The sequence below is a fragment of the Panthera uncia genome, chromosome E1 (genome assembly GCF_023721935.1).
Source record: "Panthera uncia isolate 11264 chromosome E1, Puncia_PCG_1.0, whole genome shotgun sequence".
NCBI lineage: Eukaryota > Metazoa > Chordata > Mammalia > Carnivora > Felidae > Panthera > Panthera uncia.
This window is the reverse complement of record NC_064814.1, coordinates 32,847,185-32,874,815: the sequence shown is the minus strand read 5'-3', so window position 1 is coordinate 32,874,815 and position 27,631 is coordinate 32,847,185. Positions and strand designations below refer to the sequence as shown.

At 37.6% G+C, this 27,631-nt stretch overlaps 2 protein-coding genes across 3 annotated transcripts in view; one reads left to right on the top strand and one right to left on the bottom strand.

The window, feature by feature from the left end:
* RPS6KB1 (ribosomal protein S6 kinase B1) overlaps positions 1–27,631 on the bottom strand; it is a 112,403-nt gene that overhangs the window by 40,848 nt on the left and 43,924 nt on the right. The window contains exon 15 of the mRNA XM_049636524.1: positions 13,476–13,523. Coding sequence (XP_049492481.1) covers positions 13,476–13,523 — 48 coding nt within the window. The remainder of the gene's footprint in view (positions 1–13,475; positions 13,524–27,631) is intronic.
* On the top strand, positions 14,923–26,869 carry RNFT1 (ring finger protein, transmembrane 1). 2 transcript variants are annotated; one of them, XM_049636527.1, is made up of 10 exons: positions 14,923–15,148; positions 16,266–16,475; positions 16,941–17,398; positions 17,588–17,664; positions 18,725–18,825; positions 20,302–20,455; positions 20,913–21,071; positions 22,184–22,249; positions 25,231–25,332; positions 25,970–26,869. In XM_049636527.1, the coding sequence occupies exons 3-10, from the start codon at positions 16,996–16,998 to the stop codon at positions 26,102–26,104; spliced, it is 1,197 nt and encodes a 398-aa protein (XP_049492484.1). In that variant the 5' UTR covers positions 14,923–15,148; positions 16,266–16,475; positions 16,941–16,995; the 3' UTR covers positions 26,105–26,869. The 2 variants fall into 2 exon arrangements, with proteins under 2 accessions (XP_049492484.1, XP_049492483.1); XM_049636526.1 differs by lacking the exon at positions 16,266–16,475.

Here is a 27,631-nt window from a genome sequence, read left to right as displayed (position 1 = left end):
TGTGTGTGTGTGTGTGTGTGTGTGTGTGTGTGTGTGTGTGTGTGTGTCGGGAATGGGGGTGGCTGGAGAGAGAATTTTACAGGCGGGTGGGTGCCCAGAGAGGCTGTGGCAGCTACAACTCCTAAAAAAAAAACCTGTCTTTATAGACAGAGAAACAGAAAATGGGTCCCTGGATTTTAAAGAGTTGTGGGGAAGAAATCCCCATTTTTCCCTCTTGCTGTGGCACGGGCAAGTAAAACTCCTAGAGAATAAAACCCATCATTCCAGCTATAGGACAGAGGCAGGAGGCTGAAGAGAATCTCACAGAGGAGAGAGCTGGAGAAGGGTTCTCTTAGTTCTGTGCACAAATCAGAATATATCCAGAGCTCACTTCTGAAGTACACATACACAGAGCACCCCAAAGCAGCATAGTAAACTCCTTGAGAACTGAATGGCAATATAAAGCAAAGCACAAGTCCAAGACTAGCCCCTGAGTAGTACAAATGTAGGACAGATCTAAAAGAACACTGCATAGGCCTTGGAAACTGTCCTAACATTAGAATCCATAAGGGAAAAAAAGTCAAAATAGACTTTGCAGTCTCAATCCAACCAAGATAACTGACTGCTGAAGACAACAATAAAAATCAATATTCTTCAGAGGATTTTAATAGGATCCAGAGTATCAGGTTTTAATTGGCCATCATCCATGAGTTGGTAAAAAATGAAATACAGAGATTGTTATCATTCATTGTTTAATTCTTCCACCACTGCTAAGAAAACAGTATACAAATCAGCCCACCTAGCTGATTTTTATCTTCCAGATCAGAGTGGTGGTTTTCCAAACAGAATGTTGTCCATTTACTTTACAACTACCATCCATGAACCAAGGAGATATTTGTTGGTCAGCTGAGAGATGTTTATTGGGCACAATCCAAGTGATGACAGAATCTGGCAGCTCTTCACACAGTTTCAAAGTCAGGCCTAGGGGAAAAGAGGCCCCCTACTTGTGAATACATCATCCTTGCATTCCACAGGTAGCATGACCCTGAATAAACCATTTCCAGTTTATTATGGAACTGTTCTGGGCACTGCCTTCCCCAGTATAGTGTTTTTCCAACATCAACCAAGACATCAAAGGCATTTTAGGTTTCAAGATTATTTTATGTCTTTAGTCACAAGGGCAGTGTTTTGGTTTTTTTCTCTTGAGAGAGTGAGAGAGCACACGTACATGCATGAAGTGGGGTGGGGGGGCAGAGGGATAGAGAAAAAGGATCTCAAGCAGGCTCCACACGCAACATAGAGCCTGATATGGGGCTCGATCCCACGACTGTGAGACCATGACCTGAGCCAAAATCAAGAGCTGGATGCTCAAGCATCTGAGCCACCCAGACACCCCACAATGGCCATTTTAATTAATGTCTGATAGTAACCTACTAATTGCCCTTCAAATGGAAATTCATCAGACCAAAGTCCCAATAGTCAGTGCTAAGAGGTGCTCCTAGGCTTTTGTGATAAGCCCCACTGAATGCTCCACATACAGTTACTGCGCAAAGAATTTGTCCATATCAGCACTCCAGCTTCTACTTTATATTGTTTGGATTCATGCAAACATTAATTTTCATTTAGCATGTCCAATTAATATTGCTTGAAGGGCAGATTTATATGCCTTCTATTTTATAATAATAGGTAGCTGAAATATTCCCCAATCAGATATGATATTCATCCCCATAATGCAATCAGGTAGAGGCACAATCACTTCACATAAGGCCTGTTGAAACATCAATTCTCCTCCAAACTTTCACCTTAATCCCATCAGCCTTTACATTCTTAGCTGTAGCTTCCATTCAGATTTCATTAACACGTTCTGGTTTTATAACATGAACTATGGAAGGTGTTCCCCAGTCATACCTAATATTCATTCCTATAAAACATTCAGATAGAGGAGACACAATTTCTTTACATAAAGCCTGCTTCAACATTCTAATTTTTATAATCCCATCAACTCTTATGTATTTTCTCAATCTGACTGTAGTCCAAGTTAGGGCTTCATAAACATGTTTCCATAGCACAGTGCATGGAGCTCTGTTGCAAAGGAGTACCAGAAATTTCTCTATTCCCTGATCACGTTACCCACACAAGTTCATATGGCCTCAGGGGTCGGGCCAGAGGATTTGGGCCCCTAGAGTTAAATCTTCACCCTGATTAATACAGCTAACCATCACCCCAAGCAATTCTGGGTAGGGTTTTTCATTGTAATCTATACCTTCTAGCTTTTTAAGTTCCTCCAAACTGAGGTAAATGAAGCAGACTTGTTTGGGGCCTTTCAACATTGAGGGACTAATAGGGAATCCCACTGGTCCACCCAACTTTGATAGTGCTGTATCAACACCTTTGTTTCAACATCATCAGTGTCCACCACACTCCTCCCTTTTCTCAATAACCATCCATAAACTTCCACTCTGCTGAGACAAGTCCCCTGACTCTCCCCTCTGTCTTTCCCTGCTTTTCTTGTTAATTACTTTAAAGATCTTGTTTTCAGTAAAACTTACACTGGGAAGCTCATACAGCAAATCTGATAGGACTTTTCATCATGTTGTTTGATTTTTGCAACAGTAAAGTTACATGGAGTGCCCCTACAACAGAGGCCTCCCTAATCACAGCATCTACCATAACTTGAGTAATGAGCATATTCATCAAGTGAATATACCAGTCATCATAGATCCAGTCCCACATGGCTTGCATACAAAGCACATCAGCTGCTTCATTTGGGATTGGTTCCACTTGGCAATTATAGGAGGAGTTAGACAGTCCCCCGCTTTCTCAGACAAACACACTTCACAGTGGCTTTTAACCAGTCCACCAGGATGAATGTTCCCTTGGGAATAACCACCTGTGTGTCTGAATCATGTATAGCCATCTGTGATTGTTTAACAGTGAGCTTCGGGTCCTGTACCAGCCCAAACAAACTCTTCCACTCAGCAGTATTTAAAACCAAAGATACTTCTCCTAATTTAGTTACTCTTACAATCCATTTGAGTAAAGGTTCTTCAGAAAGCTGATGATACTGACCTACAAAATGAGACAAGTCCTACACTATACCCACTGTTCTCAGTAGTTTCTTGGTTTTGCCTTCCCCCCATGTTGACTACCTTGTTGGCAACCAGAGGTATTAGAGGCAATTTCTTTTGTTCTGGCATATTTTTTCCCTTTGTGGGCAGCTCTGAGGCTAGTGGACGAAGCTCACACCAATCAAAACCTGAGCTTGGTCTAGCATCAAAGCCTAACCACACTTTCTTTCACTTTAGATATTACAGATAACAATAACCAAGGGATTGTACAGTTAATATGTTTCTTATTATTTTGCATTTCCTTACATATCCACAGTAAGCCAACTCTACAGGGGTTGGGTCTACCATCATTTCTAAATTCCAATGGTAATTTTTACCTTTAGTAACTGATTGCAGTGCAGCTGCAGTTTCATACCATGGGTAATTAGGTAGCCATCCTGGGATCAGAGGTTCCTCATCCCCATCCTTTCATCCTTTCTCTTCATACACCACATGTTTCCTTGAGCCAAGGGCCATTTTAGCAAATCTCATTTCTCTAACACCAACTAAAGGAAAAACTGTTTCTCTGCCCACAGAACACTTCTGACACCAAGTGTATGAAGATTTTTTTTTTTAAGCACATCACCTAATTTTCCAACTCTGGATAACTACTGGGTATCCTATAACTTAATGTCAGACTCCACAGACTTAAGGACTCAGTCCCATAAGACTACCCTCAATTCAGATGCCAGTCACAAGTAATGAGTGAGTCCCCAAGGGGCCCAGATTTTTGTCTGACTTGGCTACAAAGTTAAGGGGGCCTATAATCATCCCCTCAGAATTAGGAATTTGCTTGAATGGCTTACAAAACTCAAGGACAGATTTACTTATGTCTACCAGTTTTTTATAAAGGATGTTATAATGAATACAAGCAGCCAGATGAGGAGGTAAACAGGGTGAAATCTAAAAAGGTCCCATGTGTAGGAGCATCTGCTCCCATGGGATTGGGATACACCACCTCCCTGGCAAGTGGATGTGTACAGCAACCCGGAAGCTCTCCTTGTAGTTTAGGGATTTTTATGGAGGCTCCATCATGTAGGTATGATTCAATGTTACCTCAGTCTCCATCTTCTCTTCCCTTTCCTGAGGATGGAGGGTAGGACTGAAAGGACTAAACTAATCATGGCTTGGTATTCCTGATGACCAGCCCCAATCCTGAAACTATCCAGGAGCTAACCAAGAGTCACCTCATTAGAACAAAGGATGCTCCTACCACCCAGGAAATTCCAAAGGGTTTAAACCTCTGTGTAAGATATTCCTATCATTCCCATCGGTCAGGAAATTAAAATGGTTTTAGAAGCTCTATCAGGAACCAGGGGCAGAAACCAAATATATATTTGTTATTATATCACATTGTTATTATCATTATGCTCTGTAAGATAGAAGTGAACATGCTTAAAAATGGAAAGACAGAAGTTCTCAGCAGAGAAAAAGAAATTATGGAAAAGAAACCAATAGAAATTATAAAACTGAGAAATATATCAAAATAAAAAACTTCACTGGATAAGATCAATAATAGGATAAAGGTGATAGAGGAACTTGAAGATAGACCAACAGAAACTATCTAGTCTGAAGAATAGAGGGGGGAAGAAGGATTGAAAAGAAAATGAAGACAGCCTCTGGGTCCTGTGGGACAATATCACACTGTCTAACATTCATTCACTGGAGTTCCAGAAAGGGGCATTAGTTTCTATGTAAAGGTACATTGGAGGTATATTACTTTCCCGTTGATGCTATATCAAATTACCACAAACTATGTGCCTTGAAACAACAGAAACCATTTTCTCACTGTTCTGGAAGCCAGAAGTCTGAAATTAAGGTGTCAGAAGGGCTGCAATTCCTCTGGAGGCTCTAGGAGAGAATCCATTCTTTGCCCACTTCTAGCTTCTGGTAGCTATCAGCATTCCTTAGCTTTTGTGGTCATTTCTCCCTCTACTCCATCTTCACACTGCCCTCTCCTTTTTGTGTTACCTCCTTTGCTTCTCTCTTATAAGGACACTTGTGATGGCATTTAGGGCCCACTTAAAAAATCCAACGTAACTGCCTTATCTCAAAAATCCCTAACTTAATTACATTAGCAAAGACCCACTTTCCAAATAAAGTAATATTTTAAGTTCTAGGATTAAGTCTTGATGTCCTTTGGTAGCCATTAGTCAACCTACTGTAGGAGAGATTGGAGCACACAAAAAAAATGTTGTTGAAGACATAATTACCAAAAACTCCACAAAATTTGGTAAAAGATGTAAATTTACAGATCCACTGAGATTCTTGAATCTGAGTGAATCTCAAACAGGATAAACTCACAAAAAACCACTCCCAAAGACATCATTATAAAATTGCTGGATATACAAATACTGAGTCATTGCGTTGTACACCTGAAACTAACAATAATGTCGTATGTCAATTATACCTCAATTAAACAACAACAAAAATTGCTAGAAACTCAAGATAAAGAAAAAAATCTTGAGACCAGCTAGAGGAAAATAAGACATAACATACAAAGGAACAAAGATTTGAATGACTATGGGTTTCTCATTAGAAACCTTGGAGAGTAAAAACAATGAGGTATCTGTAAAATGCTGAAACTATCTAACCAAAATTAGTTACCAACCAAAGTATCTTTCATTAATGAAAGTAACAACATTATAAGAATGAGGAAAACTAAGAGAATACATTTCCAGGAGCCCTGCACTAATAGAAATAGAAGTTCTTCAAGATAAAGGGAAATGATACCCTTTTGATTCCCTAAGATTCCCTTAAGAAGAAAACTTAGAACTTTAGGAATGAAAGAAAAGCAAAATAAATCTAAATAGGTAGATAAATATAAAAGGCTATTTTTTCACTAAATTTCTCTAAAATTTGTATGACTATTATAAGCAAAAATTATAACATCATTTGATGTAGTTTTCAAATGACAGAAATGCAATCAACATGATAATCAGAAGGGAGGAAAACAAAGGCACCTATACGGATATAAGATTCTGACATTTTACTTGAAGTAAACTGTGAAAGGTTAGGGATGTATAGTATAATCATTAAAAGAACCATTAAAAACAATTATCTCCAAAAACATATACAAATGGCTAACATAAGCATATGAAAAGATGCTCAACATCATTAATCGTTATGGAAATGCAAATCAAACCATAATGATTACATGTCAACTATATTTCAATAAAGCTGTATAAAAGAAAACAACAATGAGATATCACCTCACATCTAACACAATGGCTACTATTTTAAAAAGGAAGGAGGGAAGAAATGAAGGGAAAAAATAACAGGTGTGGTGAAGATGTAGAGAAATTAAAATTCTGGTATACTGTTGGAGATAATGTAAAATAGTGTAGTTACTAAGGAAAACAGTATGGCAGTTCCTCAAAAAATTAAAAATTGATATAATAATTCCACTTCTGGGGTATATCCAAAATAACTGAAAGCTGAATCTCAAAGAGATAGTTGTATACCCATATTTATGGCAGATTATTCAAAATAGCCTAAAGGTGGAAGGAACCAAGTGTCCATCAGCAGATGAATGAATAAACAAAATGTAGTACACAAAGTGGATTATTATTCAGCCTTAAAAAGGAAGTAAATTCTAATACCTGCTACAACATAAAGGAACTATGAGGATATTATGCCAAGTGAAATAAGCCAGTCACAAAGACAAATACTGTATAAATCCATTTGTATGATGTATCTAGAGGAGTCAAATTCATAGGAACAGAACATAGAATGGTGTTTGCCAGAGCTTGGGAAGAAGGAAAATGGGGAGTTATTACTTAATGGGTTTCAGTTTCACAAGATGCATAAGTTCTGAGGAATGGTTGCACAACAGTGTGAATATACTTAACAATACTGAACTATACACCTAAAAATAGTTAATAGTTAAATAGTTAAAAATAGTAAACTTTATGTTATGTGTATTTTACCACAACTAAAAATTAGAAAATGAAAAAGTGTTTCTAAACAGATAACCAGGGGCACCTGGGTGGCTCAGTTGGTTGGGTGGCTGATTTCAGCTCAGGTCATGATGTTGTAGCTCATGAGTTTGAGCCCCATGTTGGGCTCTGTGCTGAGAGCTCAGAGCCTGGAGCCTGCTTCAGATTCTGTGTCTCCCTCTCTCTCTGCCCCTCCCCTGCTCACACACTCTCTCTCTCTCTCTCTCTCAAAAATAAATAAACATTAAAAAAAATTTTTTAAACAAATAACCAAAAAACTAATAGACAAATTATAATGGAATACTAAAAGTATCCACACAATCTAAAAGAAGGCAGAAAAGGTGAAAGAGAAAAATTAAAAAGAAGACACAAACAGAAAACAATTAATAAAAGGGTAACCTAAGTCCAACAGCATCAATTATTACACTAAATGTAAATAGTCGAAACATACCAATTAAAAGAAAAAGTTGTCAGAATGAGGTTTTTTTTTTTTTTTTTTTTTAAGATTCAACTAAAATAAAATAAGCAACCTATTGATAGATTAGGAGTAAAAGGATGGGAAAAACACTAGTCAAAAGAAGTGGAGCTGCTACGTATCACCATGGATAAAGAGGGATATTATACAATGTTAAACAATGTTAAAAGGATCAATTTGCCAAGAGGACATAAGAATTGTAAGTGTGAAAAAAAATTGTAATTGTGTATGGACCTAAAAATACATCTTCAGGGGCACCTGGGTGGCTCAGTTGGTTAAGCGTCCGACTTCGGCTCAAGTCATGATCTCACAGTCTGTGAGTTTGAGCCCCGTGTCAGGCTCTGTGCTGATAGCTCAGAGCCTGGATCCTGCTTCGGATTCTGTGTCTCCCTCTCGCTCTGAGCCTCCCCTATTCATGCTCTGTCTCTGTCTCAAAAATAAATAAACGTTACAAAAATTATAAAAATATATATCTTCAAAATACATGAAGCAAAAACTAAAGAGTTGGAAAGATAAACAGACAAATTTATTATTATACTTGGAGACTTCAATGTTTCTTTCTTTTTTTTTGAGAGAGAGACATAGGGGATGCAAGTAAGCAGAGAGAAAGAGGGAGAGAGAGGGGGGGAGAGAGAGAGAGAGAGAGAGAGAGAAAGTGGGGCTCACCTGAAGCGGGGCTCATGTTTATATGAAGCGGGGTTCATGCTCACCCAAAGAAGGACCCATGCTCACCCAAAGTGGGGCCCATGCTCATCTGAAGCAGGGCATGAGCTCACCTGAAGTGGGACTAGAGCTCACCCAACGTGGGACTTGAACTCATGGACTGTGAGATCATGACCTGAGCCCAAGTCAGATGCTTAACTGAGCCACCCAGGTGCCGGAGACTTCTCTCAGCAATGGACAGAATAAGTAGACAGAAAGTCAGCAAAGATTGAGAAGACCTGAACAACACCATCAACCACCTTGACCTAAAACATTTGTAGAACACTCTACCTTAACAAGAGCAGAAGATATATTCTTTTCAAGTGTACCTGGAGCATTTACCAAGACATATGATATTCTAGGGGTGCCTCGCTGACTTGATTGGCACAGCATGTGACTCTTGATCTTGGGGTTCCAGCCCCATGTTGGGTGTAGAGATTACTTAAAAATAAAATATTTTTTAAAAGACATATCATATTCTAGGTCATAATACAAAATTTAAAGAATTGAAATCATAGAAAGTACATTCACTGAATATATCAGAATTAAATGAGAAACAAATAACAGAAAGATATCTAGAAAAGTCACAAATATTTGAAAATTAACACACTTCTAGTAACCCATGGGTCAAAGACGACAACACAGGGAAATTAGAAAATATTTTGAACTGAATTCAGATAAAAATACAACATATCAAAATTTATGAGCTTCAGCCAAAGCAGTGCTTAGAAGGAAATGCATAAAATTACATGCTCATGTCAAAAAATAAGATCCCGGCCAACAAGCACATGAAAAGATGCTCAACGTCGCTCCTCATCAGGGAAACACAAATCAAAACCACACTCAGATATCACCTCACGCCAGTCAGAGTGGCCAAAATGAACAAATCAGGAGACTATAGATGCTGGTGAGGATGTGGAGAAACGGGAACCCTCTTGCACTGTTGGTGGGAATGCAAATTGGTGCAGCCACTCTGGAAAGCAGTGTGGAGGTTCCTCAGAAAATTAAAAATAGACCTACCCTATGACCCAGCAATAGCACTGCAAGGAATTTACCCAAGGGATACAGGAGTACTGATGCATAGGGGCACTTGTACCCCAATGTTTATAGCAGCACTCTCAACAATAGCCAAATTATGGAAAGAGCCTAAATGTCCATCAACTGATGAATGGATAAAGAAATTGTGGTTTATATACACAATGGAGTACTACATGGCAATGAGAAAGAATGAAATATGGCCCTTTGTAGCAACGTGGATGGAACTGGAGAGTGTGATGCTAAGTGAAATAAGCCATACAGAGAAAGACAGATACCATATGTTTTCACTCTTATGTGGATCCTGAGAAACTTAACAGAAACCCATGGAGGAGGGGAAGGAAAAAAAAAAAAAAAAAGAGGTTAGAGTGGGAGAGAGCCAAAGCATAAGAGACTCTTAAAAACTGAGAACAAACTGAGGGTTGATGGGGGGTGGGAGGGAGGGGAGGGTGGGTGATAGGTACTGAGGAGGGCACCTTTTGGGATGAGCACTGGGTGTTGTATGGAAACCAATTTGAGATCCCAAATCAATGATCTAAACTTTTACCTTTAGAGGGGTGCCTAACTGGCTAAGTCAATAGAACATGAGGCTCTTAATCTCAGAGTCATGAATTCAAGCCCCACATTGGGCAGAAAGCCTACTTAAAAACAAACAAACAAACTTCTACCTTTAGAAACCATATAAAGAGTAAATACAAAACAGATGAGAAATAATAAAGAGCAGAAATCAGTAAAGTTCAAAATAGGAAAACAACAGAGAAAAAGAAGTAATACCAAAATAAAACAAATTTTATTGAAAATACTAACAAAATCTAGAAACTTCTAGCTATACTGACCAAAAAAAAAAAAAAAAAAAAAAAAAAAAAAAAAAAAAAAACCCAAAAAAACAAGACACAAATTACCAAAATTAGGAATGAAAGGGTAACATCATCACAGACACTACAGATATTTAAGAGAATATTACACAATTCATCCATAGGCACAAATTGCCAAAGCTCACTTAGGAAGAAATACATAACCTGAATAATCCTGTAAATATTAAAGCAATTAAATCTGTAATTTAAAACTTCTCTATAAAGAAAATTATACGCCAAGTGGCTTCACCATCAATCTACCAAATCATAGTGTAAGAAATAATACTAAATCTATACAACCTTTTCTGAAAACAGGAAAAGGGGAAACATTTCCAATTCAGAAACACATCCCTGTTACCAAAGCCAGATAAACACATTATAAGAAAGGCAATACCTCCCATAAACATAGATGCAAAAATCCACCACAAAATATTAGTTTAAAAAAAATGCAACATGTGAAAAAGATAATATACTACAACCTAATGTGTTTTATTCTGGAAATGCAAGGCTGAGTCAACATTTAAAAATTAACTGACATAATTCATCATATTAACAGACTAAAGAAGAAAAACTGATTTCTCAATAAAGGCAGGAAAAGCATTTGGCAGAATTCAACATCTATTCATGATAAAAACTTAGTAATCTAAGAAAAGAAGGGAACTTCCCTAACTACAAAATAAAGAAAAAAAAAGAAAAAAAAAACCAAACTATAGGTAACACTTAATAGTAAAAGACTATTTTTCCTGTTTTCTCCCTAAAATCAGGAACAGGACTAGGACATCTACTCTCACCATTCCTATTCAACATGTAATGGCAGTTCAAACCAATACAATAAGAAATAAAGAGCATACAGATTAGAAAGTTAGAAGCTGTATCTGGTAATAGACAACAATGTCTAAGTACAGAATATTAAGGAATCTACAAAGAAAGCTCCCAAAACTAATAAATGAGAATTGGTCAATGTCATTCAAAGCCACAGCTTTTACTCCAAAGTTATGATCTCCAGATCTTTATATCACAGTCAATGGATATCTTCACCTGTATATTCCAAGAACTCCTAAGATTCTATTTCCACAACTGAATTTATTGTTATCCCTCCCAAAACTTGTCTTTAAAAATACGTATTTCTCATTACCTTTGGTAATACCACCAATTTACTTGTTCTAATATTCATAGCTTTCCAATATTGATTTATCCACCCACTCAAGCTACAAAGGAGAGATTCATCTTAGATGACTTCTTATCCAATCCACATCTACGTGGTCGTTTAGGGTATCAGTTAACTTTTGTTATGAAACAAACTGCTCCAAATCTGAGGGCTAAAAGTAAATATTTATTATGTCCTGTGATTCTGTGGGTTGACTAGCTGATTCTTCTGGTCTGAACCATCTTAGTTGGGGCTGGACAGTCTAGGATGGCCTCACACATATGTTTGGGGCCTCAAATGGGAAGGTTGAGATAGGTGGGACACTTGGGGCCTCTCTCCAAGTGGTCCTTCATCTTCTAGGAAGCGAAACTGATTTGATTACATGGTGGCAGAAGGGTCGTCAACAATAAAACGGCAAGTCCCAAATGTGCAAACATCCTTCAAGTCCCTGCTAAATTACAACTGCTATTATCCCAATGGCCACAGCAAGTCACATGAGTTAGTCAGTCTGGGAGGGGACTACCCAAGAGTATGGAATAGGTGGGCATGAACAATTGGCTTGAGAAGGAGGGCATAACTGCCACAATTTACACTTAATCCTATTGATTCTATGATTCTATCTTCTTTTAACCCCTCCAATCTCATGAATCCCATTTTACTGAGGAGTTTAAGAGCTTCTCATCTCCTACTTCCAACTATTCGGAATAATCTCCTGAGCTTGTATTGCTATAAATGATCAGCATGTGAATTTTTCAGAAAATGCAAATCTTGTCACAAAACTCTACTATTTCAGGGTGCCTGGGTGGCTCAGTCGGTTAAGTGTCTGTCTTCGGCTCGGGTCATGATCTTGAGGTCTGTGGGTTCGAGCCCCATGTCGGGCTCTGTGCTGGCAGCTCGAAGCCTGGAGCTTGCTTCAGATTCTGTGTCTCCCTCTGTCTCTGACCCTTCCAGACTCATGCTCTGTCTCTCTCTCTAAACACAAATAAAAACAAAAAACAAACAAAAAACATAAAAAAACCTCTGCTGCTTAAAACTCAATAGTTTTCCTTTTGCCATTAGAATAAACTATGGAATGAATTCCTAAACGAGATCCACAAAATCTTACTTACTCTTACTATTAAAATGTTACTTACTCTTACTATTCCCTCATATGCACCCTACTCTTTCAGAAACAAAAAACTAAGTCCTTCAAAGGGCCATAGTATTTCAATAACATGCCTTTCCACCTGATGTTGTTTCTATCTGGAATGTCCTGTTACTGCTTGTATCTTACCAAATTTCAACACATTCTTCAAGATTCATCTCAAACACCACAAATTTAATGAAGCAGGTCCTGCCTGACAAAGTTAAATGCTCCATTTCTTGCTTCCACTGCATCTCCTACAACCTTCAATTATAGTGTTTATTCCAGTACACTATAATTATTTGTTTAGAGTCTTGTTTACCTACTTACTTCACTGTGGGAGAGGGACTATACCTTTTAAAATATCTATCTCTCCAACATTTAGAACAATTATTGACATTTAGTAAGTACTCATTAAATGCTGTTTAATTAATTCATTTCCAACATTCTAGATGCTAGTGGAAAGAAAATTTATGAGATAAGTCTTTCATTGTCAAATATTGTCATCAATTCAGTACTCTTCTTCAAACGTTACTTTTCAGTGAAGTTGTTTGAGTAGAATGTAGTTCCAAGTATACTAAACTTTCAATCTGTACTAATACATCTGTAATGTGTTATGAATATGTTAAAATGAGAATTTAACAGTGGGGTGTATAAATGTACTAAATTTAAAATGTACCTAATGTACTAAAACTATCAATGTACTAAAACAGATTGATGCCACATTGTAGCTATAGCTGGATTAAGTAAGACTGACTCTCTTTCTCTTTCCCTAAATTATCATACATTTTAAAGTTTAAAGTAAAAATATCCATGTTGTATTGTTGCTGGAATGAGAGAATATATACACAGATAAGTCTCCTTGAAAAATTCACTGCAGTCCAGAACCTGGCTCTCAGCCTTTGCTACAGTCCTAGTATTTGTGTCCTTTGCAAAATTCATACATTGAAATCCTAACACCCAATGTGATGGTATTAGGAGGTGAAGGTAGGTGATTATGTCATGAGGGCAGAGCTCTTACGAATGAGATTCCAAAGAGCTCCTTCCACCCTTCCACCATATGAGGACACAGCAAAAAGACTAGGAAACAGATACTGAAGGAAACAAGTACTTACCAGACACCAAATCTGCCAGAACCTTGCTGGACTTCGTAGGCTCCTGAACTGTGAGAAATAAATTTGTTGTTTATAGCTTTGCAGCTCAAATGGGCTAAGACAGCCTTACTGACCCAGAAACCTAATTTGTCAGGAAGACTTTTGTTTAAAACACACACACACACACACACACACACACACACACACACACACACACCAGTATCTTAATCAACAGTAAGAAGCAGATCTAATGCCAATGGCAGGGGAGGGGGGGGGGAAGGGGGAGTACAGAGTGCCTCTCTAACCAAGGCAAATAGTTTGGTGATAGAACTAATCTGATTTATGTTACAGCCTCAAAGTGCATAATTGAGGTTAAACACTGGACTCAGTTGTATTCTGATACAGGAAAAAATAAAGTGCAAAGAAGCTCATGATTAAGGAGCCTCAGAAAGTACAAACCACTAAACTAACTTGGGCAAAGTTGTGAATGATTTTAAATCAGGTAGTGACCAATAAAAAGACAAAGTACCACTTTTTCCACTAGATGGTCAACTCATAACATATATATATGTGCACATTTATTGTCTCTTGTAGTGAGGAAAGAAAAGCCCTTGCCAAGTAAGTTCAGTGCACATGGTATGGAATATTTAATTTCGAGACTGGAGAAAGACTATTATTTAGTCTTGACGTCAATTTCTATAAATTAAAGGTAAAACGCTTTCGGTTCAGAATGTAAAGGCTTTTGATCGCTGTGAGGAGATGGGGGAGATTCACGGAATACATTTAATATCATTTTGGCCAGGGCTCAAGAGGTGGGCTTTTCCGTTTCTTTTGTTTTGTTTAAGCTTTTTCTTAAAAAAACTTTTCATTTTAGAACTTATAGCGAAAATAGCAGAGTTCCTATTATACCTCATACAAGACCGTTTTTAAATCTCCCACTTCCACCGCCAAATCTCTTTCCGATTTCTTTGCTTCTCTGCTCGGATTTTGGCAGAGCCTAGTTCACACAGTGCAACTTTAGGATAGTAACGAAAACCCAGTTCACTTAAAACTTCACCGCCCAGCCACAACTCTGTTAGGGCTTAAGCTCGCCACACCCGAAAGCTCTCGCTCCGCCCCGCTATTCTAGAGACGCCCGAGCCCCTTGCAGACGTGGCTCCTCCAACTCAGGTCCCAGGAGACGAGCGCGAAGCGGACCAGGGGGGTGGCCTGCCTCCAGAGGGGAGGCGCCCAGGACCCCACGGGACGAGCTGGGGCCGGCCTAGGGCAACCACCAACGTCAGGCCTCTCCTCCGAGAGCAGGTTCCCGAAGCCAAAATACGTTTAATCTCAAAACGTCCAGATCTCTGAGGCATGTGGCGGATTACACAGAAACACGCACATAGGTGACGGCCGCTTATTGTTTAATGCAGACGCCTGCAGGAAGTCCCCAGGCAGCACCCACTCCTCTCCACAGCCACCACCCACAGGCGGCGTCGCTGGCGCAGCCAGTCCTAGGACGCGTTGCGCGGGGGGCGGGCACGCACGCGTGAGGACGTCCGGGGAGCGGGCGCGCCGCCGCCACCAGCGAGCTCGGTTGGGTTTGCCGGTGGTGGGGTTTGAAGGTGATGGCCTTGACCGAAGGCCTCGAGGAGGGGTCTCCCGCCGTCCCCACAGTCGCTGCCGGGAGTACCGTTCACTCTTCGTCATGAGAGGTAAGGCCTGGGGGAAGCGGGCCGAGGAAGCGAGGGGCCAAGGCGAATGGGCTCTGGGAGAGTAAGTGAGGTACTCGAAGCTCGAACGTGGGTGGAAAACTCTGTCCTGGGGATTCCGGAAGAGTTTTGTGCGTTTATTTTTCTTACTTTTTCGTGCCCTTCTTGCTTGTGCTTGGAGGAAAGTGGGAAGGTTCTACGTTTTTATTTATGGGAAAAGATACAGAAATTGTCCCGTCCAACGTCAGTCTTCAGAGGTTTGAGGGAATAAATAGCACCTGTGGCTTCAGAGCATCGGTGAGAGGCTTTAGTGAAAATCATTTAAAAACCACACCACCATACAGTAATTGGAAAAAAAAAAAAAAAGGTTAGACTTCAGAAAGAAATAGAATGGCAGAACATATCCTGACATTAATCCTAGCTTCCTCCTATAAAAACGGCAGTCAGGGATAAGGCTCAGCGTGTCGTCTGCTGTCATTACGACTCTGGCATCTTCGAAGACTGCCACACTGGTAATTTAGGGATCCTTTCCTGCCAGTGTCCTTTTTCTTTCCCACCTCCCAACCCCCAATGATGGTGGCATTTTTATTTTTATTTTATTTTATTTTAATTAAAAAAAATTTTTTTTGAATGTTTATTTATTTTTGAGAGAGACAGAGCGTGAGTGGGGGAGGGGCAGAGAGAGAGGGAGACACAGAATCCGTAGTAGGCTCCAGGCTCCGAGCTGTCAGCACAGAGCCCGACGCGGGGCTCGAACTCACAAGCCATGAGATCATGACCTGAGCCGAAGTTGGACGCTCAACCGACTGAGCCACCCAGGCGCCCCAATGGTGGCATTTTTAATGGGCAGACTATATAATGATCTTTACACAGACTAAAGAGTTACCTACCTGGCAATTACATAGCGACTCCCCAAGTGTCCCAAATTTAAAGGTGTTTGGGTAGCATTCTTTTCTGGGGGAAGGTAATACTTTTGGTATTAATCATCAGAAATCTTTTCAGCCTTGGGAAAGCTATTTCAGCATAAACGCAAATTTGTAGGTCACTTAAGTGAAATGTTTATTATTAGTTCTCCATGATGATACTTAAAAAAATTTTTTTTAATGTTTATTTTTGAAAGCGAGAGAGAGTGGGAGAGAGCATACGAGCAGCGGAGGGGCAGAGAGAGGAAGACACAAAATCCGAAAAAGGCTCCAGGCTCCGAGCTGTCAGCACAGAACCCAACACAGGGCTTGAACTCATGAACCCATGAGATCATGACCTGAGCTGAAGTCCAACGCTCAACTGACTGAGCCACCCAGGCGCCCCATCCATGATGATACTTTAAAAGGCATTAAGATTTAATGTTTTTTTTCTCCTTAGCCTTTCAAAGCATTAAAAAATACTGTTTACTCTTAGGAAATGTAGAATCTCCACCGGAGATGAAACTGCTTCAGTTGGGCAGAGTAAATGTCCTGAAGTATCCAAGTATGAATGAGTATTAGTACATTATTAACATCTGCTGGGCACCCATACTTTGACTATTTTGCTGTTTCCTTCTGTCATTAGAGAAGGGGGCATCTGAAGCTCAATTTTTTTTGTAGCAGATGTTCCCTAAAAAATAGTTTGAGTACTGCAGCAGAGCCTTGACATTAAGGGAAGAGAGATGTCTAGTTAAAAGTGATAGATAACCTGAAGATAATTCATCTACTGGGACTGTTGGCCTGTCCTGTAGTGAATAAAGGATTCCTACTGAACAATATATTGCCTGTATTTAATTGTTCACTTAGAATATTTTCTGATTTTTTATTTTTAGGAGACCGAGCCCTGAAGCAAAGAAATCTGGATCACAGAAAAAGTATTCAAGGGTCATGCAAGCCAACTGTAGCCAACTGCACAGCCCTCCAGGAGCTGCAGGCAGTGAGGATGCCTCAGCTTCCCAGTGTGTTCATACAAGATTGACAGGAGAAGGTTCTTGTCTTCATTCTGGAGATGTTCATATCCAGATAAACTCCATACCTAAAGAATGTGCTGAAAATCCAAGCTCCAGAAATATAAGGTCAAGTGTCCACAGCTGTACTCATGGATGTATACATAGTCGCTTACGGAGTCACTCCCACAATGAAGCAAGGCAGTCTGATGATACTGCCACAGAGTCTGGAGATCATGGTAGTAGCTCTTTCTCAGAATTCCGATATCTCTTCAAGTGGTTGCACAAAAGTCTTCCATATATTTTGATTCTGGGTGTCAAACTTGTTATGCAGCATATAACAGGTAGGGTATAATAAAACATTGCAATGTTTCATTGCTAAATTCAGTAAATTTTATTTCCTTATTGGTAATCTCCTTGAACCTCTGTATTTTGTTAGCTTTGAAAATTGTATGTTTCCTGTAAATTCATGTTATTGTGTTAACTCTTGGATTTTTTTTTCTTTCAATTAACTGGAACTTATTTCCTAACAGGAATTTCTCTTGGAATTGGGCTGCTTACAACTTTTATGTATGCAAACAAAAGCATTGTAAATCAGGTTTTTCTAAGAGTAAGTATAACAAGTAACTTAAAAAAAACATTAAATGTTTCTCTCTGTACAATTAATTATATACTCACTTTTGAGAGAAATAGGAATTAAGATCATTTTCTTGACAAACATGTTATAGCATCCATGATATATTAAATTTTGTTATCTAAATGATCTGTCCTGATAAATTGTTTCACCTTATTTTCTTTGTATGTTGAATCCCTGATAGAAAAACTAGATAAGATTAAAAGGTTTAGAATGCACTATTTGATCTGATTTGTTAAGTGCCTTCATATTTTGAGTAAATTTTACCATCATTAAAAACTTCACCTGTTGCCCTAGAAGATCTAAAATAGTTCAATAAAATGTACATTGAATGGGTATCGAACTATTAGGGCTCCCTTTTTTAAAGAAAATTATGCCCAAGAAGTTTTTCCATAATATAAATTATAAATTATTAGTCATATACGTTACCGGAAAAAATGGGATTAGTTTATAAAATTTCACCTTCAAGCAACTTTAAAGGGCTGTATCTGTGTAAAGGATCAGCATTCTGACCTGGATATTTGTAGTTAGAATCTACCAAACCATAAAAATTTAATTCAGGGTTTAAATTAAACTAGTAATTAAGACAATTTTAAAAGTAAGATTAATAACAAATTACCTTGTTAAAATATTACTGAATTGAAAATTTTTAGTTATTTTTCTAAGTCCTGACAACCTAGTATTTTTTAAAGTTCGGTTTTGTCAGGGAGGCAAAAATAGGGAGCAGTAGAGGTAAAGTTTGTACTTGGATGGTTCTTTTATGTCATTTTGTAGATTTGGCTTCTTTGAAACCTGGGTAATGTGAGTATTGTTTTTATATAGTGAAGAAAACTGTAATTTAAAAATTTGTTTAAATATTCTGTTCACTAAAGATTCATAGAGTGCAATGATGTACAATTTAACTATATTTTTATTAAGATTAATCTACTAAAATGTTCTAAGTTCACAAATTAGTCCTTAAAGTAAAATAGTTAAATGATATTTATAACTCTGGCATAATTCATAATAACAAATTATAAAATTGTTTATTTTTCAGGAAAGGTGCTCCAAGATTCAGTGTGCTTGGTTACTGGTATTCTTAGCAGGATCTTCTGTTCTTTTATATTACACTTTTCATTCTCAGTCACTTTATTACAGGTAATTTGAGGTACAAATACACAATCATATTTTTTATGTAAAAATTTATTCCATAGCACTTTGTATATATCTTAACTTACACATACTTATTGTTAGAGTTCAATTTTTACCGGTCCCTCTCCTTCCAAGATAAAGCTCTAAATGACTTACTCAGATTTGTATACTAAGTGCCTTGGCTCATAGCAGGTACTATTTTAGTTTTCGATACTTAAATTTTTACTTATATAATCAGTGGTTTTAAACACCGTTAGGTGTTGGTGGTGGTCTTTTTAAATTTTTATTTATTTTTGACAAAATTGTATGTATCCAGGATGTAAACATGATGTTTTGACATATGTATGCATTGTGAAATGATTATATCAAGCTAATTAACATGTCTGTCACTTCTCTTAGTTACTTGTGGGGGGGGGGGTGGGTAAGAACACATGATCTTTGTTTCTAGAAGCAAGAAGACTTACTAAAGGATAGTTGTTAAGTTTCCAGGTCAGATGGAAGTGTTCTTAATTTTTAGCTTTAATCCGATGATTAGAAGTCCTGGTTTTAGCGGAGTTGGGAGAGATGGGACAAATCTAGGAAACAGTGTATAGAGGGAACCAATACCACTCAAATTGGATTGGGTGTGTTGATGGGAGGTAAGAATCCAGGATGACCCCTGGGATTTAGTTTTAGCAACTGGCTGGGTGGTGGTTCATTTATGGGCTAGGAAAGACTGGAAAGAGAACTGGTTTTGAGGGGAAGATCAGTTTTGCTTTGAATATGTAAAGTTTGAGAGGCCATGTAGAACTCTTAAAGTGATTGTAGCTATATGTCATGAGCTCATTGTCAAAGTTAGGGCTTTAAATTTTGGTGGTATCCAGCAGATGGTTGATAGACCTAAAAACCATGGAATTCATGAAGACTAATCAGGGAAAGAAAGTGTAGACAGAGGAGAGGGCCCAGGACTGGACATTAATCAGAGGAGGAGCAGCAAAGGATATTTAAGGAACCATCAGTTACATAATGAGAATAACTAGGAAAGTGTGATGTTAGAAGTCTAAGAAGAAAATAATTCAGGGAGGGAAGATGGAAAACGAGAAGTGACCTTTGAGTTTAGCAAGACAGAAGGAATTGGTGATCTTGACAAAACCAATTCAGTGGAAAGGAGATGGAACCCTGATTGGAATTGGTTGAGAAGAGAATGGTGGACGTCTAGTATTTAGTGAATTCTTTAGATTACAGGGTAGCTTTCCAGCCATGACATGCTAGAAAGACTGTTCTTTTTCTTTATTCTATGGAGGAAAGATTTGAAATTCAAACATTTGAAAAGTCCCTTTAAGCAAAATGATCTTCCATTTTATTTACATGAACTCTAACATCTTGCCAAACTCACATTTTTTACATATCAAAGTAAAATACTTGGTAGCAAATTTAAAACCCCTATCAAAACTTGACCTTTGTATATTGTTTTGGTAAGTTTTGATGTTTTTCTCTTGGTAGCTTAATTTTTTTAAATCCTACTTTGGACCATTCAAGCTTCTGGGAAGTACTTTGGATTGTTGGAATTACAGACTTCATTCTGAAATTCCTCTTCATGGGCTTAAAATGCCTTATTTTGTTGATGCCTTCTTTCATCATGCCTTTTAAATCCAAGGTAAGAAACCAACATGTTTTATTGGAACAATATTAGCAAACCACATTAATACTATTTAGTCTTTGTTGAAATGACTCTTTTATAACTTTTCAGTTTCCTAAATAACCTAATTTTAATTATCTGTATTACCTTAGACTAGAGACCATTTGTTCAAAGACCTGAACTTAAATAATCTATTCCAAATTCTGTAAAATCAGAATTACATTGCTTCAGAATAATCCTCACATCACATATAGAAAAATACTATTTAGATTGTACTTCCATTCTCCTCCAGGGCTTTATCAATTAGTTATTTATAACTGACTACAGGCAGTTTTTCATGTGTTTTTTCTCATATTCAGTAAAAATTTTATAATTGAGTTGTGCTATGTACTCATGATGATCTCAATCCAATATGAAATATTTGTGCTATGTAAGTAGCTTATATAGCCCTGTTTTCTTTTTCCTTTCTTTTTAGGGTTACTGGTATATGCTTTTAGAAGAATTATGTCAGTATTACCGAACTTTTGTTCCCATACCAGTTTGGTTTCGTTACTTTATAAGCTATGGGGAGTTTGGTAATGTGACTAGACGGAGTCTTGGGATATTGCTGGCTTTACTCTACCTCATACTAAAAGTAGGTAATGTTATAAATCTTGTCATTGTATGATTCATATGATGATGACAGATTTTACATACTACTGCTTTTCCCCTTGACTGTCTTATAGTTTATATCACTAGTTTGAAGTAATGACAGGTTCTGTATCTGTTTAGAAATGGAAAAATGTAAATATATGTCTTTATCTTAATCTAGTGGTTCTTACATTTAATTGGGACAGTGGAGCTCCAGATAGCATGGGTAGAATAGAACATATTCATCCCCAACAGTAGCATCTGTCATACACAAAAATACTATCCTCCTCCCCTCAAATTAATATGAAACTTTTAAAAAGCTACTTTAAAAGTGCCTGGTCTTTGACAGTTATATTTGTCTTAACTAAATTGTAACTCTATTCACATGTACTTCATTTTGGTCAAGAGTTGGCTGAAATCTATAAAAGGGATGGGAGGATGGGCAAATGGGTGGAGAGGAGTGGAAGATAAAAAGTTGGCTGAAATCAGTAAATGGAGTAAAATATTCCATAATTGGACTTTAAATATATTTACAATGAAGTGAATACGCAATGAGCATTACATTAATACCAGTATTTGATATGATGGGATTTGAGCTTTAATCTCTGGGGTTTTTAAAAAAAAAAATTTAATGTATATGTATAGATTAAAAAAATTTTTTTTAACATTTATTTATTTTTGAGAGACAGAACATGAGTGGGGGAGGGGCAGAGAGAGAGACACACACACAGAATCCAAAGCAGGCTCCAGGCTCAAGCTGTCAGCACAGAGCCCCACGTGGGGCTCTAACTCAAGAACCATGAGATCATGACCTGAGCCAAAGTCAGACACTCAACCAACTGAGCCACCCAGGTGCCTTTTGATGTATATTTTTGAGAGAGAGAGCATGCGCATGAGAAGAGGGGAGAGGCAGAGAGGGAGGGAGACACACAATCAGAAGAAGGCTCCAGGCTCTGAGGTGTCAGCACAGAGTCTGATGGGGAGCTTGAAGCCATTAATCTCCAGATTGTGACCTGAGCCAAAGTCAGGCGTTTAACTGACCAAGCCACCCTGGTGCCCCTCTAGGTTTAACAGATAGGGCTCTTTGAATTCAGGAATTCTTACTTCCTCTTTCAGCTTTTGGACTTTTTTGGACATCTGAGAACTTTCCGACGGGTTTTGCGAATATTTTTTACACGACCAGTAAGTACTTTTTATCAGTTAAAAACACTTTTTACCTTTTTTTTTTTTTTTTAAGGTTTATTTATTTTTGAGTGAGAGTGCAAGTGGGGCAGGGGCAGAGAGAGAGGGGGAACAGAGGATCTGAACTAGGCTCTGCACTAACAAGAGCAAGCCTGATACGCACCTCGAACTCACAAACCATGAGATCATGACCTGAGCCAAAGTCAAACTGAAGTTAACTGCTCAACTGACTGAGCCACCCAGGCGCCCCTACCTTTCTTCATTATAAAAATGTTTTAGTTCATAAATTTTACAAGTATGGATTTCATGGGGCACTTGGTGGGCTCAGTTTGCAGAGCATGTGACTCTTGATCTTAGTTCTTGAGTTCAAGCTCCACGTTGGGTGTAGAGCTTACTTTAAAAAAAAAAAGGTGTGGATTTCATAATTACATGCTTTTTTAGTACTCTGGCACATGGGGCTATAATCAGTTCCTTTTTTTTTTAATGCTTATTTTGAGAGAGAGAGAGAGAGAGAGAGAGAAAGCATGTGTGGATATGGGGAAGGGACAGAGAGAGCATCCCAAGTAGTTCTGTGCTATCAGCATAGAGCCTGATGCCAGGCTTGATCTCATGAACCCTGAGATCATGACCTGAGCCTAATTAAGAGCCGGATGCTTAAGTGACTGAGCCATCCAGACACCCCTCTATGACTTGCATGTTGACAACTACCTGATAGTTGATGCAGTGCCTATATTTTTGAATATGCCTTTTGCCCTTCAAATCACTTGAATATACATTCCCATAAAAATCTTGTCATGAACTTTTGTTCCTCTTCCTTTTTAAAAAATTCACAAGTGGTGGGTTTGTGTACTTCCATTAAGTTCTTATTCAGCTCCTGTAAGAGTGCTCATTGTTAATTTGAGAAAAACTCATTACCAAAAATACCCCTTGAAATTTTCTTACTGAAAAAATTTCCCCACCAGTAGTCAATTCTGTATGCACAAGTTCTCAAGTAAGTTCTCATTTATTTAACAATAAGTTGAGACTCCAGTGTCAACTATAAACTTGATTATTACGTGATTCCACTGATGTTACAAATTGCAGAGAGAGGCTCATTTGCTATTTAGTAGTCTCAAAGGTTCTCAGTACTTATATGTGGACACTCTTTGGCTAGATAGAACTAGTAATGTTTTTCATTTTTAAAGTGAGCTCACAACTACAAGATCAAGAGTTGCACGTTCAACCAGCTAAGCCAGCGAGGTGCCCCTAGAGCTAGTAATTTAATAACAAGTTTTGCTGCATCCTATTCAGACTTCTCTCTTTAGACAAGATATAATAAAATTGAGAATTCCATTTTGATGGAGTTTATTCAATTGATTATAGGAGTACCAACATTTTACTATAATTTAGTAACGCTTGTGCTAAAATACTTTGATATTCTTTCTCTGTAAGGCATAAAGAGAAATCATAGTCATTGATACTCTTTGATTTATTCTTGAGTCTCTCAGGAATACACATATACACATGTTCCTTAACTTTGCCAGAGAAATGGCAATCACCATTAAGAGAGGTCTTCACCTGAAGGGAGTCTGCAAAATCCCAGACGGGAGTGCTGTTTTGTTTTTAAGCTTATTTATTTTTGAGAGAGCTAGCAGGGGAGGGGCAGAGAAAGAGGGAGAGAATGTCAAGCCGGCTCTGCACTGTCAGCACAGAGCCTCATGTGGGGCTCGACCTCCATGAGATCATGACATGAGCCGAAACCAAGAGTCACTCAACTGACTGAGCCACCCAGGTGCCCAAGGAGTGCTGTTTTAAAAGCTGTCAGCTTCTGTATCTGCAGTGTACTCTGCTAAATGACATTTTAATGAAGGTAAATTGGCACCAGGATCATCCATCAGTATCCTGATTTGTTTCTGGAATCTTGAACATCACCAGACCCAAAACAGAAATCTTACTTTTAAATATTTTTATCCTTTGAATTTTAGTTTGATTTTGTTAACTCTCAGTATTTAGTGAAAGAAGTTTAGATCCTAGCTTTAGGTTGTTGAGTCAAGTCATGCTTTGCTCTCATTACCATAACTGAACTTGGGTGTACTTACTTCTCTTCAGCCACCCTTTCCTCATTTCTACAAAAAGGTGATCTCATTTGTAAAATCTTCTCACGTCTAGTTAATGACTACATTCTATTGAATTTGGTGAGGAAGTTATTAAGATCTTAAACAGATCAAGAACTTTTAAGGACTGTAGTAGGAGAAAAGAAAATTTAAGAAATTGTGTTAGTCTGTTAGTTTTGACAGTACAACTCTGTCTGTGACATTTTGCATTACTGGTTCTTTTGTAAAATTTTATTTTTTCCTAGTACTAAGTGTTCTCTGACTTGTGATAATTAAGGATGACAATTCAAATTATTTTTAAATTCAGTAACAGGACATGTTCAGTGGTCCCCAAAACTTCTTTACGTTCAATTCACCTAGAGAACTTTAAAATATTAGACTCCTGGGTCTTATTATAACAGTATGTTTGGACCTATTGAGTCAATCTCCAGTGTGGAGCACAGAAATCTATTTTTAAAGCTATCTCCACATGACTTACATTCAGGCAGCCAAGCTCTGAATGGACTCTTTTGAACCACTGCTATAGGTAATATGTGGGTTATTTGGCAATATGGGCCACATAATACATGAATGTAGATTTTATAGTAATTATATTTCAGATTGCTTAGTCTCTTAAGTCTGTTGAATTTCTAGCACTATCATGTGGGAATCCAATAAATCTAACCATCTTCCAAGATCCTATTGTGTATCTAATGAGTTCATCTTGGTGCATGCAATCCAAGACACACATGGTTCTGCATACGTAGTTCAGTTTTGAAATGTTTGTATCCTTCGGCAGAGTTTTCAAATGCCTAGTTCAAGGGAGATTTGAGAAATACAGCATCACCTATGTATTTGAGGAACAGGAAAGAAAGATTTGTAGATAAACAGAACTTTTTATCTTCACAGAGTTACGGAGTGGCTGCCAGCAAGAGACAGTGTTCAGATGTGGATGATATTTGTTCAGTATGTCAAGCTGAATTTCAAAAACCAGTTCTGCTCATCTGTCAGGTAAGTAGATTTGTTAAGCATACCAAATACAGCATTTCTCTGTCATATTTATGTTAGCTACAAGGAAAAATCTGCAATGTTTAGCATAAAGTAGCATTCAGGGCACATACTAGAAATTTCTTCCCTATAATCAGGGGTTTGGTAGATTAGCTAAACCTTGTTCCTTATGTTCTAATGATTTGTATGCAGAGGAGGGTATGTGGGGGAAAAATAATTCAGATGGCAGACTGGATACGAAAATGACTTGAAAACAGGCTACTCTTAACAACTGGTTACTAGTCTTTAAGAATGCCAGCATTTGTTATTGGATCGTGTAAGTCCCTTTCCTATACTTTATGGCAGTTATTCTCAAACACTTTAAGACAGGAGGTCATAATACTTGATCTTAAAGTTATTACCCAGGGATAGCTTATATCTTATTAAAAGTAGTTGAATAGTATAGTCAAAAGAACACTAGTGGCTCTACCACTAATACCACTTTGTGTTCTTGAATGTCGTACTTTGTTTTCTCATTTGTAAAATGAAGGGATTAGTGCTCTCCAAAATTCCTTTCAGCTCTAAAGTATGATTCTTTGCAATGTGATGATTTTAAAATTAAAATGTTAAGTATAAAATCTAATTCTTAATTACTTTACAGCATATATTTTGTGAAGAATGCATTACCTTATGGTTTAATCGAGAGAAAACATGTCCACTGTGCAGAACTGTGATCTCAGACCATATAAACAAATGGAAAGATGGAGCCACTTCATCCCACCTTCAGATATACTAAGTTGTATAAACTATGAAGGCCACAAAACACTAATTTTATTTGGTTACACTGACAATTGATAAAGACATTAGAATGGGTTTTCAGGACTAGACATTAAGGAAAATGTTTCCAAATGATTTTAGACTATTATAGTAAGACTTAAGTGTGTAATCTAATTTATCAAAAGATTAAATGAAAGAACCTTATGTTTTAAAAAATATGTAAGTAATGTTCGACCTAATGAATATGGAACATTTATCCTGTCCTAATTATTTGACAGGTGGTTGCAGTGTTAAATTGTGAATGTTTTCTCATTAATGTTACCAAAATGTCAATTGGGTAACTAAAACTAGTGATTTTGGAGGAACTCAGGTATTCTTTCCTGACATTGTTTTCAGAATAAAGAATATTTTTCATAATATTTTAAGATACACATTATCTGAAAGTAGAATTTTCTTTAGCATTGACTTTTATAATTCCCATTCTAAAAATTCTTAAATTTGCATAAAGTTTGTATTTTTAAATGAAAGTTCTAAATACTATTTTTTACCTGTAAACAATCAGATTTTCTAAGTGAAGATTAAATTTACTGAGGATGATATATTTTAATATTGTATTGTTCTCTGTAAGATGATCAGCAATCGAGAATAGATTATTTGAACTCATTGTTTGTGGACCTCATACATACAATCCTTCTGTCAGCTTTAATGTTCATGATCTTGCTTTTTGTATAGTGCCATGAACTATCTTGAAGTAACTATTAAAATAATTGACATGAATTACAAATAGCTGGCTCCACTGATGATTTCAATAATATGACAAATAAGACCCACTCAAACTCTTACAAAAGAATTCCCCTTATAACTAATCTTCTCCAAAGAGTTTTGGAATCTTATGCTTAAGTCACTGTTACTTGGGAGATTAAAGTTTGCACTCAGAGGCTTGCACCAAAAGCTTTGGATAGTGTGGTTTGTTTGCCTCTAGGTATTTGTGCAGGGTAATGGAAAAGGGAATGAGGCATTTTCTCTCTCCCCATGAAACCTTTAAGGCAGAATCAAATCTATAACAGAAGTATGAAAGGCTAGTTACATCTAGAGTATAACTTCTGCCCATTATTTCAATTACCATTAATCAGTTTGCACCCAAGGAAAAGATACTGGAAAGGAGGAGCTGGGAGGTAGACAACAAATCTGGCAGTATTAAGACAAAGTCTGAACCAGAATATGGATTAATATAAGGATAGTGACCAACCAGCTACAGATAAAGCCACTTTCATGCCTGTATGGCCACCCAAATTGACACAAGAACATTAGAAAGCCTGTAACTATTTTTCCTATAGGTAAATACTGCCAGGTTATAAGTACAACTGTTTCTATTCAGTGAGGACATATTTAAATCTATTATCTAATTTGAGAACAGTTGCAAATATTGAAACAAGCTTATTTGGCCTTAAATCACCTTCTTGACTGTGGTGAGGCAAGTTATTTAGGTATACAGTAGGAGATAGGTGAGAAAGACAATTTGAGATTAGAATTTGGGTGCGAAAGA

What these genes read in the sequence shown, in the direction of transcription:
- RNFT1 (XM_049636526.1), top strand. Translation starts at nt 16,996, where the DNA reads ATGCAAGCCAACTGTAGCCAACTGCACAGCCCTCCAGGAGCTGCAGGC. An exon ending in TCATGCCTTTTAAATCCAAG is followed by an intron (nt 20,456 to 20,912) that starts GTAAGAAACCAA and finishes CTTTCTTTTTAG; the next exon opens with GGTTACTGGTATATGCTTTT. An exon ending in TACTCTACCTCATACTAAAA is followed by an intron (nt 21,072 to 22,183) that starts GTAGGTAATGTT and finishes TTCCTCTTTCAG; the next exon opens with CTTTTGGACTTTTTTGGACA.